The 17,164-nt window shown below is 59.8% G+C and overlaps 1 protein-coding gene across 1 annotated transcript in view; it reads left to right on the top strand.

Moving 5' to 3' along the window:
* Positions 1 to 1,195: 1,195 nt before the first annotated feature.
* The window catches only part of LOC146423049 (lysine-specific demethylase 6B-like), an 18,290-nt gene continuing 2,321 nt past the window's right edge, over positions 1,196 to 17,164 (top strand). Inside the window, exons 1-8 of the mRNA XM_085045255.1 lie at positions 1,196 to 1,266; positions 2,695 to 2,748; positions 9,014 to 9,103; positions 10,493 to 10,603; positions 11,553 to 11,675; positions 13,761 to 13,868; positions 15,303 to 15,651; positions 17,019 to 17,148. Of these exons, the coding sequence (XP_084901381.1) occupies positions 11,557 to 11,675; positions 13,761 to 13,868; positions 15,303 to 15,651; positions 17,019 to 17,148 (706 nt within the window). The 5' untranslated portion in view covers positions 1,196 to 1,266; positions 2,695 to 2,748; positions 9,014 to 9,103; positions 10,493 to 10,603; positions 11,553 to 11,556. The remainder of the gene's footprint in view (positions 1,267 to 2,694; positions 2,749 to 9,013; positions 9,104 to 10,492; positions 10,604 to 11,552; positions 11,676 to 13,760; positions 13,869 to 15,302; positions 15,652 to 17,018; positions 17,149 to 17,164) is intronic.

The following is a 17,164-nucleotide window of genomic DNA, read 5'->3' as shown; positions in this document are numbered from 1 at the left end:
TCCAGAAAACACACCTGGGATCCCCTAAAACACACCTAGGACCCCCCAGACACACCTGGAACCCCAAAACCACACCTGGGATCCCCAAAAAACACACCTGGAAACCTCGAGACACACCTGGAGACCCCAAAAACACACCCGGAGACCTCAAAACCTCACCTGGGATCCCCCAAAACCACACCTGGGTTCCCCAAAAAACACACCTGGAAACCTCGAGACACATCTGGGATCCCCAAAACTCACCTGAGATCCCCTAAACATACCTGGGATCCCCCAAAACACACCTGGAGACCCCAAAAACTCACCTGGGTTCCCCAAAACTGCACCTGGCCCCCCTCCCCCCCAGGCGGCCCGGGCTGGGTGTGAGCTCCTGATAAGGAGGGTGTGGAGCACTGGGAGGGACTGGGAGGGACTGGGAGCTCTGGGGGCTGAACTGGGAGCGAGGGCGAAGGTTGAACTGGGAGCTGGACTGGGAGCTGAACTGGGAGCTGAACTGGGAACACTGGGAACACTGGGAACACTGGGAGCTGGGTAAGGGCTGCACTGGGAGCACTGGGGTCTGTACTGGGAGTACTGGGAGCACTGGGAGCACTGGGAGCTGGGTAAGGGCTGGACTGGGAGCACTGGGGGCTGGGAGTGAGGGTGAAGGTTGAGGTGGGAGCTGAACTGGGAGCACTGGGAGCTGGGTAAGGGCTGTACTGGGAGCACTGGGAGCCAAACTGGGAGCTGCACTGGGAGCTGGGTAAGAGGTGGACTGGGAGAACTGGGAGCTGTACTGGTAGCTGAACCAGGAGCGCTGGGAGCTGAACTGGGAACACTGGGAGCACTGGGAGCTGCGTAAGGGCTGTACTGGGAGATATACTGGGAGCACTGGGAGCTGAATTGGGAGCACTGGGAGCTGGGTAAGGGGTGGACTGGGAGCACTGGGAGCTGGACCGGAAGGTGTTTGTGTCCTGGGATTGCTGTGTGAATCCATACTGGGAGTACTGGGAATAGCAGATCTTACTGGGAGTCAGGAAGTTACTGGGAGTTGGAAATGGCTGCTACTGGTTATACTGGGAGCTGAACTGGGAGCACTGGGAGCTGGACTGGGAGCACTGGGAGCTGGACTGGGAGCACTGGGAGCCCAGTCTGGTGGGTGATGGTGTTACTGGAGCCAAGCCCGTGAGATACTGGGAGCACTGGGAGCTGAACTGGGAGCACTGGGAGCTGGGTAAAGGCTGTACTGGGAGCACTGGGAGCTGAACTGGGAGCACTGGGAGCTGGGTAAAGGCCATACTGGGAGCACTGGGAGGCCAGTCAGGTGGGTGATGGTGTTACTGGAGCCAAGCCCGTGAGATACTGGGAGCACTGGGAGCACTGGGGCCTTGGGGTGATGGGGAAGTGCCTTACTGGGAGCTACTGGTTATACTGGGAAATGGGAGCCAGAGGGGCAAACTGGGAGAGAGGAGGGTTGGCTGTACTGGGAGCTGGGGGTGACAGGTACTGGTCATACTGGGAGCACTGGGAATGCCATACTGGGAGCTTGAACTGGCAGTTACTGGTCGTACTGGGAGCAGCAATACTGGGGATACTGGGAGCACTGGGAATGCCGTACTGGGAGCTTGAACTGGCTGCTACTGGGGATACTGGGAGCAGCAGTACTGGTCATACTGGGAGCAGCACCCTCTGTCCATGCTGGGCCCTACTGGTCCCAGTATGGCACTGGGAGGGGTGCAGGAGCTCCCAGTATTCCCAGTATGGCACTGGGAGGGGCACAGGAGCTTCCCAGTGCTCCCAGTATGGCACTGGGAGGGCGCAGGAGCTCCCAATATTACCAGTATGGCACTGGGAGGGCACAGGATCTGCCCAGTGTTCCCAGTATGGCATTTCCAATGCTCCCAGTATGGCACTGGGAGGGCACAGGAGCTCCCAGTATGGCACTGGGAGGGCACAGGAGCTCCCAGTATGGCACTGGGAGGGTGCAGGAGCTCCCAGTGCTCCCAGTATGGCACTGGGAGGGACACAGGAGCTCCCAGTATGGCACTGGGAGGAACACAGGAGCTTCCCAGTGTTCCCAGTATGGCACTGGGAGGGACACAGGAGCTCCCAGTGCTCCCAGTATGGCACTGGGAGGGACACAGGAGCTCCCAGTATGGCACTGGGAGGAACACAGGAGCTTCCCAGTGTTCCCAGTATGGCACTGGGAGGGTGCAGGAGCTCCCAGTGCTCCCAGTATGGCACTGGGAGGGGCACAGAAGCTCCCAGTATTCCCAGCATGGCACTGGGAGGGACACAGGAGCTCCCAGTATGGCACTGGGAGGGTGCAGGAGCTCCCAGTGTTCCCAGTATGGCACTGGGAGGGACACAGGAGCTCCCAGTATGTCACTGGGAGGGCGCAGGAGCTCCCAGTATGGCACTGGGAGGGCGCAGGAGCTCCCAGAATGGCACTGGGAGGGCGCAGGAGCTCCCAGTATGGCACTGGGAGGGACACAGGAGCTCCCAGTGCTCCCAGTATGGCACTGGGAGGGCGCAGGAGCTCCCAGAATGGCACTGGGAGGGCGCAGGAGCTCCCAGTATGGCACTGGGAGGGCGCAGGAGCTTCCCAGTGTTCCCAGTATGGCATTTCCAATGCTCCCAGTATGGCACTGGGAGGGCACAGGAGCTCCCAGTGCTCCCAGTAAGCTCTGTCTCTCTCTCTCTCCCCTCCCCCAGTCGCAGGCCATGGCCGGAGCCTAGCCCCTCCCCCACCGGAGCCACCTCGGACACGTGAGTGCCACAGGCCCCGCCCCCCGACAGGCCACGCCCCCTCCCGGTCAGGTGGTGTGGGTGTGACCAGCTGGGGTGTGCACACCTGGCCGAGAGTGTGTATGTGTGTGTGTGTGTGTGTGTGTGACAGGGCTGTGCACACCTGGCCAGGTGTGTGTGTGTGACAGGGCTGTGCACACCTGTTTGAGTGTGTGTGTGTGTGTCTGTGTGTGACTGGGGCTGTGCACACCTGGCCAGGTGTGTGTGTGTGACCCAGGTGTCTGCATGTGATCCAGCTGTGTGCACACCTGGCCAGGGGTGGGTGTGTGTGTGTGTGACCAGGCTGTGCACACCTGGCCGAGTGTGTGTGTGATCCAGCTGTGTGCACACCTGGCTCTGTGTGTGTGTGTGTGTGAGACCAGGGGTGTGTGTCTGTGTGAGTGACATCAGTGTGCACACCTGGCTAGGTGTGTGTGTGTGTCTGTGTGTGTGTGTGACCAGGCTGCGCACACCTGTCTGAGTGTGTCTGTGTGTCTGTGTGTGACTGGAGCTGTGCACACCTGGCTAGGTGTGTGTGTGTGTGACTGAAGGTGTGCACAACTGACCGTATGTGTGTGTGTGTGTGTGACAGGGCTGTGCACACCTGACTAGGCGTGTGTGTGTGTGTGTGTGTGTGACATGAGTGTGCACACCTGTCTGACTGTGTGTGTGTGACCAGCATGTGCACACCTGGCCAGGAGTGTCACTGTGTGTCACCAGGTGTGTGCACAGCTGTCCAGGTGTGTCACTGTCACTGGGACTCTGCACAGCTGTCCAGGTATGTCACTGTGTGTCACCAGGTGTGTGCACAGCTGGCCAGGTGTGTCACTGTGTGTCACCAGGTGTGCGCACACCTGTCCAGGTGTGTCACCGGGACTGTGCACACCTGGCCAGGTGTCTGTGTGGGTGTCAGGGTGTGCCCAGGTGTGTAACCAGGCAGGGCAGTGTCACGCAGGTGTCACACAAAGCACATTGTCACACACACTTTACACGCGTGTTGCACACATTTTACCCACCTGTCACCTTTCTGTGGCAGCGTCACACAGGTGTCACCCCCACAGGCTGACATCACACCTCTTACACGCCAGAGACAGTGTCACACGTGTTACACACATGTTACACATGTGTACCGCTATGGGAGACTGTCACAGGTGAGTTACCTGTGCTACACTCACAGAGGAGTGTCACACACGTGTCACAGCCGTGTCACAGCCGTGGGGCAGTGTCACACATGTGTCACCTCTCTGGGACAGTGTCACACCTGTAAGGCAGTGTCACACGTATTACACATGTGTCACCTCTCTGGGACAGTGTCACACCTGTAAGACACTGTCACATGTATTACACACGTGTCACCTCTCTGGGACAGTGTCACACCTGTAGGACACTGTCACACACATTACACACGTGTCACCTCTCTGGGACAGTGTCACATCCATGTGACCTGCACAGGACAGTGTCACACACACCTCACACTCCTGGGACAGTGTCACACCTGTGTCACCTCTCTCAGACAATGTCACACATATTACACGTGTCACTTCCCCAGGACAGTGTCACACGTGTTACACACCTGTCACCTCTCTGAGACACTGTCACACAGATGTCACCTCCCCAGCACAGTGTCACACTGATGTCACCTCCACAGGACAGTGTCACACACACTGTGGCAGTGTCACACACCTCCCCAGCAGTGTCACACAGATGTCACCTCCCCAGCACAGTGTCACACACGTGTCACACCCACAGGACAGTGTCACACACACGGTGGCAGTGTCACACACCTCCCCAGCAGTGTCACACAGATGTCACCTCCCCAGGACAGTGTCTCACAGATGTCACACCCCCAGCCCAATGTCACACCCGCTGTGACAGTGTCACACTCCAGGGCTCCTCCCCCACACCCCTGGTGGCCATCCCCCCCCTCCCCCCTCCCACGCGTGTCACGGATGTGTCACGGATGTGTCACGGATGTGTCACGGGTCACGCCGCCCCTCCCCCCACCCCCACCGGAACCGGTGACTCAACTGCCCCTCCCCCACCCGCCGCCCCTCCCCCACAGCTCCCCCCGATCCAGGGACAGTCAGGGGACATCGAGGGACAGTCAGGGGACACTCGGGGAGGCCTAGGGACAGTCAGGGGACAGTCAGGGACACCCAGGACACTCTGGGACACCACAGGGTCACATTGGGGACACCCAGGGACACCCCGGGGACACTGAGGGTCATCAAGAGATACCTCAGGGACACCCAGAGACACTCAGGGGACACTTGGGGACACCCTAGGGACACCCAGAGACACCCCGGGGACACTCAGGGACATTGAGGGACAGTCAGGGGACACTCGGGGACACCCAGGGACATCGAGGGATACTCAGGGACACCCCAGGGTCACTCAGGGCCACACTGGGGACACTCTAGGGACACCCAGGGACACCCCGAGACACCCCAGGGTCACTCAGAGACACCTCAGGGACATTGAGGGACACTCAGGGCCACACTGGGGACACCACAGGGACACTCAGGGACACCCACAGACAACCAGGGACACCCTGGGGACAACCAGAGACACCTCAGGGACACCCTGGGGACACTGAGGGACACCTAGAGACACTCAGGGACATTGAGGGACACCCTGAGGACACTCGGGGACACCCTGGGGACACTGAGGGTCACTTGGGGCCACCCAGGATCGCTCAGGGACACTCCAGGGTCACTTGGGGACACACTGGGGTCACTCAGCGACACTCAGGGCCACACTGGGGACACTCAGGGACACCCAGAGATACCTCAGGGACACCCTGGAACACCCTGGGGTCACTCAGGGCCACCCTGGGGACAGTCAGGGACACCAAGGGACACTCATGGCCACCCCCAGCAGTGTCCCAGGCAGGGGACAGCGGTGGCACAGGTGCCACACGCATGTGTCTGACTGTGTTGTCACACCTGGGGTCACACCAGGTCACCTGGTGTCACATGCGTGTCCCAGGCGTGTCACTCCGTGGGGTTGTGTGTGTCCCCGAGTGTCACCCTGTCCCCGTGTTACCCCACAGTGTCCCCATGTCACCCCATGGCTGCTGCTGCAGTGTCCCTGTGTCACCTCGTGTGTGCCGTGCGTGTCCCCATTGTCCCTGCGTGTCCCCATGTCCCCCTGTGTGTCCCTCCCGTGTCCCTCCTGTGTCCCCTTGGGGGTCTCTCTGTCCCCCCCATGTCCCTGCGTGTCCCCAGGTGCCCTCCCCGTGTCCCCCACATGTCCCCGAGTGCCCTCCCTGTGTCCCCATGTCTGTCCCTGTGTCCCTGTGGTGTCCCCTGGTGTCCTCCTGTCCCCCGTGTCCCCACATGTCCCCCCATGTCCTGTGTCCCCCACGGCTGTCCCCTGGTGTCCCCAGTCTGCTGTGTCCCCTCGTGTCTCCCTGTGTCCCTTCCCTGTGTCCCCCCATGTCCCCTGAGGGACACCTAGGGACACACTGGGGACACTCAGGGCCACCCAGGGACACTGATAGACACCCCAGGGACACACTGGGGACACTCAGGGCCACCCAGGGACACCCTATGGACACTCCAGGGACACTCAGGGACACCCCAGGGTCACTTAGGGACAGTCAGGGCCACTCTGGGGACACACAGGGACACTCAGGGACACCAAGGGACACTCATAGACACCTGGGGACACTCAAGGCCACCCAGAGATACTGAGGGACACCCCAGGGTCACTTGGGGACACCCTGGGAACACCCAGGGACACTCAGGGCCACCCTATGGACACCCCAGGGATACCCCTAGGTCACTCAGGGACACTTGGGGACACCCTGGGGACACCCAGGGACACTCAGGGCCACACTGGGGACACCCCAGGGACACTCATGGACACCCGGGGACACTCAGGGCCACCCTATGGACGCCCCAGGGACACTGAGGGACACCCCAGGGTCACTTAGGGACATTCAGGGCTACACTGGGGACACTCAGGGACACCCTGTGGACACCCCAGGGACACTGAGGGACACCGAGGGTCACCCAGGGCCACCCCAGGGACACTCCATGTCCCTCAAAGTCCCATGTCCAGTGTCCCCCCCGTGTCCACTAATGTCCTGTGTCCCCCGTGTCCCCACCATGTCCCCCCCGTGTTTGTCCCCCCCGTGTTTGTCCCCCCGTGTCCCCTCCGTGTCCCCACCATGTCCCCCCCGTGTTTGTCCCCCCGTGTCCCCTCCCCTGCCGGGATTCCCCCTCCCCCCCCCCGCCGTCACGGGCATCCGGCTGACGTCACGGAGGGGGAGGGGCGGGGCGGGGAGGGGACACCCACGCGGGGCTGGGGTGACTCACGCGGTGTCACCACGCGGGGACAGCGGCAGGCGCCGCACACGCGGGGCTGGCAGCGCCCGGGAGCACGAGGGGACGGTGAGGGGCTTGGGGACAGCTGGGGACAGCTTGGGGACAGCTGGGGACAGCTGGGGGGACAGCCTGGCGGGGGGGAGGGGCGGGGGGTGCCACGGCGATTGTGTGTGAGTGACCACGGGTCACGTGGGGGGGGCTGAGGGTCACTCGGGGGGTCACGTGGGTGTGACCGTGGGTCAGTCTGGCTGTTGGTCAGTCTGACTGTGGGTCAGTCTGGCTGTTGGTCAGTCTGGCTGTGGGTCAGTCTATCTGTGAGTCACTGGTTGTTGGTCCTTCTAGTGACTGTTGGTCACTCTGGTTTGTTGTCACTCTGGTTTATTGGTTGCTCTGGTGACTGTTGGTCACTGGCTGTGGGTCACTGGTGACTGTGGGTCAGTCTGGCTGTGGGTCACTGTGGCTGTGGGTCAGTCTGGTTTATTGGTCACGGTAACTGTGGGTCACTCTGACTGTTGGTCACTGGTTGTTGGTCCCACTGGTGACTGTGGGTCAGTGGTAGCTGTGGGTCACTGGTGACTGTTGGTCACTGGTGATTGTGGGTCACTCTGGTGACTGTTGGTCACTCCGGTTTATTGGTCACTGGTTGTTGGTCACTCTGGCTGTTGGTCACTGGTTGTTGGTCCCACTGGTGACTATTGGTCACTCGGGTTTATTGGTCAGTCTGGTGACTGTGGGTCAGTGGTAGCTGTGGGTCACCCTGGCTGTGGATCACTGGTGACTGTTGGTCACTCTGGTTTATTGGTCACTGACTGTGGGTCAGTGCTTGTTGGTCACTCTGGTGACTGTGGGTCACTCTGGGACTGTTGGTCACTGGTTGTTGTTTGCTGGTGACTGTTGGTCACTGGGTGTTGGTCCCACTGGTGACTGTTGGTCACTCTGTCAGTCACTCTGGTTTATTGGTCAGTGGTTGGTGATTCTGGTGACTGTTGGTCACTCTGGCTGTGACTCACTGGTGACTGTTGGTCACTCTGGCTGTGGGTCAGTTTGGCTGTTGGTCACTGGTTGTTGGTCCTACTGGTGACTGTGGGTCACTCTGGCTGTGGGTCACTGGTGACTGTGGGTCACTCTGGTGACTGTATGCCACTGTGGTTGTTGGTCAGTCTGGCTGTTGGTCACTGGTTGTTGGTCACTCTGGTGACTGAGGGTCACTGTGGGTCACTCTGGTGACTGTGCCACTCTGGCTGTGGGTCAGTCTGGCTGTTGGTCACTCTGGCTGTTGGTCACTCTGGCCGTGGGTCACCCGTGTTTGGGGTCACTTTGGCCGTGGGTGTCACACGTGTGTCACCTTCCCCTGTGTCTCTGTCACGCGTGTGTCACCCTGCGGGTGTCCCGGGGGTGTCACTGTCCCTGCCAGTGTCACCGTGTCCCCAAGGGTGTCCCCAAGGGTGTCACCGTGTCCGGGAGTGTCAGGGTGTCACTGTCCCCACGGCTGTCACTGTCCCCACAAGTGTCACCATCCCCACGACTCTCGCTGTCCCCACGAGTGTCCCTGTCCCCGGGGATGTCCCTGTCCCCAGGGCTGTCACCATCCCCACGACTCTCACGTCCCCTTCCCGCTCCCCGTGGGCGTCGCGGGTTTCCCTTGGCCACGCCCACAACCCGTGACGTCACGGGAAGGCCCCGAAATTCCCCCCCGGGGGCGGCCTGACGTCACAGCTGGGGGGCGGAGCCCCACGAGTGCCTCCTGCCCCCAAATGTCCCCAAATTGTCCCCAAATGTCCCCAAATCGCCCCCAATCCTCCCCAGCTCTTCCCCCATTGAGCCCCACGGGGGGGCGTGGCCTCGCCTCGCCCCGCCTCCCCCTCTCCTCATTGGCCAGCACCATCCTGACCCCTCCTCCCATTGGTCGCCCTCAGGCTGAGCCAGAGCCGGAAGGGAGCGATGATTGGCTGCCAGGCGAGAGGCGCGCTGTGATTGGCTGGTTCCTGGAGAGCGTCGCGGGATCGGTGAGGGGGCGTGGCCTGGGCGGGGGGCGGGGCTGGGAGCGGGGGAAGCTCCGCCCATTTCCGCATCACGTGATCAATTTTCCTCCAGAAAGGGGTGAAACCTCAGTGACCCCAAAATGCTCCAAAAATGCCCAAAATCTGTCCTAAAAATGCCCTAAAAGTGTCCTAAAAGTGTCCCAAAACTGCCCCAGAACTGTCACAAAACTGCCCCAGCATTGCTCCAAAACAAACCTTAATTGCCCCAAACTGCCCTTAAATTCCCCCAGAACTGATCCCAAAAATGCCCCAAAAATACCCTAAAAGTGCTCTAAAAGTGTCCAAAAACTGCTCCAAAATTGCCCTAAAAGTGTCCCAAAACTGTCATAGAACTGCCCCAGAATTGCTCCAAAACTAACCTTAATTGCCCCAAAACTGTTCCTAAATCCCCCAGAACTGATCCCAAAACTGCCCTAAAAGTGATCTAAAAGTGCCTCAGAATTGCCCTAAAATTGCCCTAAAAGTGCTTCAGAATTAGCCCAAAACCGCTCTAAAATTGCCCCAAAACTGCCCTAAAAGTGCGCCAGAACTGATCCCAGAACTGCCCCAAAACTGCTTCCCTGCCCCCCAGGTGCCTTTTCTGCCCCCCAGGTGCCCTTACCTGCCCCCTAAGTGCCCCCTAAGTTCCTTCCCTGCTCCCCTAAGTGCCCCCTAAGTGCCCTCGAAGTGTCCCACTTGCCCCCCTAAGCGCCCCCTAAGTTCCTTCCCTGCCCCCTAAGTGCCCTTTCCTGCCCCCTAAGTGCCCCCAAGTGCCCTAAGTGCCCCACCTGCCCCCTAAGTGCTCCCCAAGTGCTCCACCTGCCCTCTAAATGCCCCACCTGCCCCCTAAGTGCCCCACCTGCCCCCACCTCTCCCCCAAGTTCCTTCCTGCCCCCTAAGTGCCCTCTAAGTGCCCTTCCTGCCCCCTAAGTGCCCCCAAGTGCCCTTCCTGCCCCCTAAGTGCCCCAAAGTGCCCTTCCTGCCCCCTAAGTGCCCAGTGCCCTCCCCCCTAAGTGCCCCCTAAGTTCCTTTCCTGCTCCTAAGTGCCCCACCTGCCCCCTAAGTGCCCTTCCTGCCCCCTAAGTGCCCTCTAAGTGCCCCAAGTGCCCTTCCTGCCCCTAAGTGCCCTCTAAGTGCCCACTTGCCCCCTAAGCACCCCTAAGTTCCTTCCCTGCCCCCAAGTGCCCCCTAAGTGCCCCCAAGTGCCCCAGCTGCCCCCTAAGTGCCCCCTAAGTGCCTTCCTGCCCCCAAGTGCCCCCAAGTGCCCTTCCCTGCCCCCTAAGTGCCCCTAAGTGCCTTCCCTGCCCCCCAAGTGCCCCCCAAGTGCCCCCTGCCCCCCAGGTGCCCCCCTGCCCCTAACCCCACCTGTCTCAGGTGTATGCGGCTCTGAGGGAGGGAACAGCCCAGCCCCCGCCCAGCAGCTGCCCCCTCCCCCCCCCGCGGGGGGGCGTCGGGGGGACTCAGCCCTGCTGCGCCCCACGAGTGGTGAGTGTGGGGCTGGGGGTGGGGGAGTTAGGGGCTGGTTTGGGGTCTGTGGGGCTGGTTTGGGGGTTATGGGGGTGGTTTGGGGGTTATGGGGTTGGTTATGGGGTTATGGGGCTGGTTTCAGGGATTATGGGGTTGGTTTGAGGGCTCTGGGGATTGTGGGGCTGTTTATGGGGTTATGGGGCTAGTTTTGGGGTTATGGGGCTGGTCTGAGCTCTGGGGAGGATTATAGGGCTGGTTTGCGGGGTTGTGGGGCTGGTTTGGGGGTTATAGGGGTGGTTATGGGGCTGGTTTGGGGGCTTGGGGGGGTTATGGGGCTGTTTATGGGGTTATGGGGCTGTTTTGGGGGATTATGGGGTTGGTTATGGGGGTGGTTATGAGGTTATAGGGCTGTTCATGGGGCAGTGGGGTTGATTTTGGGGGGCTTATTTGGCTGGTTATGGGGCTGTGGGGGTGTTTGTGGGGTTACTGGGTTGTTTATGGGGTTATGGGGTTGGTTATGGGGTCACTGGGCTGTTTACGGGGCTATGGGGTGCTTTGGGGGGCTCAGGGGGTCTATAGGGCTGTTTGGGAAGGACTGTGGGGCTACTGTGGGGCTATTTATGGGGCAGGAATGGCTCTGTGGGGGAGGGATGGATCTATGGGTCCGGGGTGGATCTATGGGGCAGAGCTGACCCCAGAGGGATCTATGGGGCAGGGATGGCTCTATGGGGCAGGGATGGATCTATGGGTCAGTCTGGATCTATGGGTCAGTCTGACCCCCACATTGCCCCCCAGGCCGATGCATCGCGCCGTGGAGCCCCTGGGGGGTGGATGTGGGTCAGGGATGGATCTATGGGGCAGAGGGGCTAGATCTGTGGGTCAGGGATGGATCTATGGGTCTGGGATGTATCTATGGGGCAGGGTTGGTGGCTCTATGGGTCAGTCTGACCCCCACACTGCCCCCCAGGCCGATGCATCGCGCCGTGGAGCCCCTGGGGGGCAGAGCTGGACGTGACCCTTTTGCCGTGGGGAGCCTCGGCTGCGGCGGGGGCTGGGCTGGCTGTCCACCCCGGGCCTGGCTGCCCCCCAGGTAGGGCTGAGTGACCCTGAGTGACCACTGAGTGACCACTGAGTGACCCCTAACTGACCTCTGACTGACCCCTGACTGTCCACCCCGGGCCTGGCTGCCCCCCAGGTAGGGCTGAGTGACCACTGAGTGACCACTGAGTGACCCCTGAGTGACCACTGAGTGACCCCTAAATGACCCCTGAGTGACCCCTGAGTGACCACTGAGTGACCACTGAGTGACCACTGAGTGACACTGAGTGACCCCCTAACTGACCCCTGACTGTCCACCCCGAGCCTGGCTGCCCCCCAGGTAGGGCTGAGTGACCACTGAGTGACCACTGAGTGACCACTGAGTGACCCCTGAGTGACCCATAACTGACCTCCGACTGACCCCTAAGTGACCATTGACTGACCCATAACTGACCTGTGACCCCGAGTGACCCCTAAATGACACCTGACTGACCCCTAACTGACCCCCTGAGTGACCTCCAGGTGACCCTGACTGACCCCTGAGTGACCTCAGCAGTCTCCCCCATTTTGGGGGTTTCTCACCCCAATTTTGGATTTCTCACCCCAATTTCAGGTTTTTCTCCCCAAATTTCGGGGTGTCACCCCCATTTTTGGGGTTTTTCACCCCAATTTCGGGGTCTCACTCCCATTTTTGGGTTTCTCACACCCGATTTTTGGGTTTTTCACCCCAAATTTGGGTTAATTTTTGGTTTTTCTCAGGTGCTCCTCCAGCCTCGGCCCATTTTTGGGATCTCTCACCCCCAATTTTTGGGTTTCTCACCCCAAATTTCGTGGTTTTTACCCAAATTTTGGGTTTTCCCCCCAGGTGCTTCTCCAGCCTCGGCCCATTTCCAGGTTTTTCACCCATTTTTGGGGTTTTTCCCCCCAAATTTAGGTTAATTTTGGGTTTTTCTCAGGTGCTCCTCCAGCCTCGGCCCATTTTCAGGTTTTTCACTCCCATTTTTTGGGTTTCTCACCCCAAATTTTGGGTTTTTCACCCCAAATTTTGGCTCTCCCCCCAGGTGCTCCTCCAGCCTCGGCCCATTTTCGGGGTTTTTCACCCGTTTTTGGGGTTGTTTCCCCCAAATTTTGGGTTTTTCCCAGGTGCTCCTCCAGCCTTGGCCCAATTTTGGGTTTTTCACCCCAATTTCGTGTTTTTCACCCCAAATTTGGGTTAATTTTGGGTTTTCCCCCCCAGGTGCTCCTCCAGCCTCGGCCCATTTTCAGCCTCTCACTCCCATTTTTTGGGTTTTTCCCCCCAAATTTGGGTTAATTTTGGGTTTTTCTCAGGTGCTTCTCCAGCCTCACCCCAATTTCTGGGTCTCTCACTCCCGTTTTTTGGGTTTTTTCACCCAAATTTCGGGTTTTTCACCCCAAATTTCCCCCCCAGGTGCTCCTCCAGCCTCGGCCCATTTTCAGGTTTTTCACCCATTTTTTGGGTTTTTCCCCCAAATTTGGGTTCATTTTGGGTTTTTCCCAGGTGCTCCTCCAGCCTCACCCCAATTTTGGGTCTCTCACCCCCAAATTTCGGGTTTTTCACCCAAATTTCGTGTTTTTCACCCCAAATTTTGGGTTTTTCCCAGGTGCTCCTCCAGCCTCACCCCAATTTCGTGTTTCTCACCCCAAATTTCATGTTTTTCACCCCAAATTTCCCCCCCAGGTGCTCCTCCAGCCTCACCCCAATTTTGGGTCTCTCACCCCCAAATTTCGGGTTTTTCACCCCAAATTTTGGGTTTTTCTCAGGTGCTCCTCCAGCCTCGGCCCAATTTCAGGTTTTTCACCCATTTTTTGGGTTTTTCCCCCCAAATTTGGGTTCATTTTGGGTTTTTCCCAGGTGCTCCTCCAGCCTCACCCCAATTTTGGATCTCTCACCCCCAATTTTTGGGGTTTTCACCCCAAATTTTGGGTTTCCCAAGTGCTCCTCCAGCCTCACCCCAATTTGGGGTCTCTCACCCCCAAATTTCATGGTTTTCACCCCAAATTTTGGGTTCCCAGGTGCTCCTCCAGCCTCAGCCCAATTTTGGGGTCTCTCAGACCCAAATTTCATGTTTTTCACCCCAAATTTTGTGTTTTTCACCCCAAATTTCGGGTTTCCCAGGTGCTCCTCCAGCCTCGGCCCGGCGCCGCTGCCGCCCCTCCCCCACCTGGCGCCCCCTGGCGGCAATGGCGTGTCGCCCCTCCCCCACAAGGCCTTCTACCCCCCGGGGTAAGTGACACCAGAGTGTCCTCAACGTGTCCCCAACGTGTCCCCAAAGTGTCCCCAATGTGTGGCACCGACCCCGGAATGTGTCATTTCCACCCCAAAATATGTCATTTCTGCCCCAAAATGTCCCCAAAATGTGTCACCTTCACCTCAAAAAGTGTCCCCAACCCCAAAATGTCCCCAAAATGTGTCCCCAACCCCAAACTGTGTCACCAACCCTGGAATGTGTCACCCCAACCCCAAAATGTGTCATTTCGACCCCAAAATGTGTCCCCAAAATGTGTCCCCAAGCCTAAAATGTGTCATTTCGACCCCAAAATGTGTCCCCAAAGTGTGTCACCTTAACCCCAAATGTGTCCCCAACCCCCTAAATGTATCCCCAACCCCAAAATGTGTCCCCAAAATGTCACCTTCACCCCAAAATGTGTCACTCTAACCCCAAAACGACCCCAAAATGTGCCACCAACCCCAAAATGTCCCCAAAATGTGTCACTTTCACCCCAAAATGTGTCACCCCAACCCCAAAATTTATCCCCAACCCCCAAAATGTGTCCCCAGAGTGTGTCCCCAAAATGTGTCCCCAAAATGTGTCCCCAAAATGTGTCCCCAGCCCCTCCAAGTGGTCCTCAGGATGTCCCTATGGGGCCAAACTTCCCCAAATCCCCACTTTTTGGGGTCCTTTTGGGGTCCCTGGGGGTTCCTCCGAGTGCCACTCCCCTGATGTCCCCATGTCACCTCTGTCACCTCTGTGTCACCTCTCTCTGTCACCCCCCGGACTCCTGCAGGGCTGTTTTTGGGGTCATTTTTGGGGTTTTTTTGGGTCCAAATCCCCATTTTGGGGGGGGTTTTTTGGGGTCCCTCTGAGTGCCACCCCCCCCGATGTCCCCAGTGTCACCTCTGTGTCACCTCTGTGTCACCTCTGTGTCACCTGTGTCCCCCCAGGGCGCCTCCCCGCCCCCCCCCGGACCCCCTGCAGGGCTGTTTTTGGGGTTTTTTTGGGTCCAAATCCCCACATTTTGGGGATTTTTTTTGGGTTCCTCTGAGTGCCACAGCCCAGATGTCCCCATGTCACCTCTGTGTCACCTCGCTGTCCCCTGGACCCCCTGCAGGGCTGGTTTTGGGGTCATTTTTGGGGTCGTTTTGGGGTTTTTATGGGTCCAAACTTCACCAAATCACCATTTTTGGGGTCCTTTTGGGGTCCCTGGGTATCTCTCTGAGTGCCACAGCCTAGGTGTCCCCAGTGTCACCTCTGTGTCACCTCTGTGTCACCTCGCTGTCCCCTGGACCCCCTGCAGGGCTGTTTTTGGGGTCATTTTTGGGGTTTTTATGGGGTTTTTATGGGGTCAAACCCCCAAATCCCCACTTTTTGGGGTTTTTTTGGGGTCCCTCCGAGTGCCACCCCCCCGATGTCCCCAATGTCACCTCTCTGTCCCCCAGGGCACCCCCCCGGCCCCCCCCGGACCCCCTGCAGGGCTGTGTCCGAGCTCTGCAGCCCTGGGAGCCACCCGAGGTCACCGCCGAGCTGGAGGAGCCACCGAGCTGTCACCACGGGGGACGTCACCGCGGCCACAGGGGGGACATCGGCCACCGAGGGGACATCAGCCATCGTGGGGACATCAGCCACCGAGGGGACATCGGCCACAGGGGGGACATCAGCCACAGAGGGGACATCGGCCACAGGGGGGACATCGGCCACCGCCACGGGGGGGACAGCGTGGGCCACCGCGGGGATGTCATCGGTGGTCACCGCGGGGACATGGCTGCCCGCATCGGGCGTCTGCAGCAGGTGGGGACAGTGGGGACACTGGGGGACATTGTGGGGCATTGAGGGACATTGAGGGACATTGTGGGGACATTGTGGGACATTGGTGGGACACGGAAGGGACGTGGAAGGGGCTTTGGGGGACACTGAGGGGACATTGGGGGACACTGCGGGGCTCTGAGGGACATTGGGGGACATTGCAGGGACACTGAGGAGACATTGGGGGACATGAGGGGACACTGAGGGGGTGGCTGGTGGCCCTGGGCTGATGCCACCATGGCTGTGGCACTGCTGGGGACACTGGGGACACGGGAGGTGACAGTGGCAGGTGGGGACAGTGCCTGGTGGTGGAGGAGCTGTGTCCCTGGTGACACTGGGTGACACTGGGTGACACTGGGGTGTCCCCCTGTCCCCATGGGTGACACTGCAGTGTCCCTGTGTCCCTGGCAGTGACTCCAGGGTGTCCCCATGTCCCCATGGGTGATACTGGAGGTGTCCTGGTGTCCCTGGGGATTGTCCCCTTGTCCCTGGCAGTGACACTGCGGTGTTGCTGTGTCCCTGGCAGTGTCCCCAGGGTGTCCCCATGTCCCTGGGCTGGTGACATTGGGGTGTCCCTGTCCCTCTGGGTGACCCCAAGGTGTCCTCTTGTCCCCTGGAGGTGTCCCCGTGTCCCTGAACTGTCCCTGGGGGTGTCCCCATGTCCCCTCTCCCCTCAGGATGTCCCTGGCAGTGTCCCCACGGTGTCCCCATGTCCCCAAGCTGTCCCCAGGGTGTCCCCACATATCCCCGAGGCACTCCTGTGCTCCCGTGGGTGACTGTGGGATGTCCCCATGTCCCTGGGGATGTCCCCAAGCTGTCCCCAGGGGTGTCCCCATGACCCTGAGGTGACCCCGTGCTGTCCCCATGCCCCTAGCAGTGTCCCCAAGCTGTCCCCTCACTGTCCCCATGTCCCCTGACTGTCCCCAAGCTGTCCTCTGACTGTCCCCATGTCCCCTGGCTGTCCCCAGGTGCAGCTGTGGAGTTTCCCGCCCAGCCCTGTCTCTCTGGGATGTTTCTGGGGTGTCCCTGGCAGTGTCCCCAGGCTGTCCCCAAGCTGTCCCCGTGTCCCCTGACTGTCCCCATGTCCCCTGACTGTCCCCATGTCCCCAGACCCAGCTGTGGAGTTTCTCGCCCAGCCCTGTCTCTCTGGAGTATCCCTGGCAGTGTCCCCAGGGTGTCCCCATGCTCCTGGCAGTGTCCCCAGGCTGTCTCTCTGGGTGTCCCCATGTCCCTGGGGATGTCCCCAAGCTGTCCCCTGACTGTCCCCATGTCCCCAGGCTGTCCCCAGGCCGTCCCCATGTCCCTGGGGATGTCCCCAAGCTGTCCCCTGACTGTCCCCTGGCTGTCCCCAGGCGCAGCTGTGGAGTTTCCCGCCCAGCCCTGTCTCTCCCCCTCGCCCCCGAGCTCTGCCGCCCCTCCAGCAGGTCTGGAGCCTGCTGCACCCCGAGGTGAGGATTTTGGGGGGATTTGGGGGGATTTGGGGCTTTTTGGGGGGAAT

The sequence above is a fragment of the Lichenostomus cassidix genome, unplaced genomic scaffold (genome assembly GCF_008360975.1).
Source record: "Lichenostomus cassidix isolate B80296 unplaced genomic scaffold, HeHo_3.0 HiC_scaffold_34, whole genome shotgun sequence".
NCBI lineage: Eukaryota > Metazoa > Chordata > Aves > Passeriformes > Meliphagidae > Lichenostomus > Lichenostomus cassidix.
The sequence above is the reverse complement of the archived record's forward strand: the minus strand, read 5'-3'. Positions and strand labels throughout refer to the sequence as shown.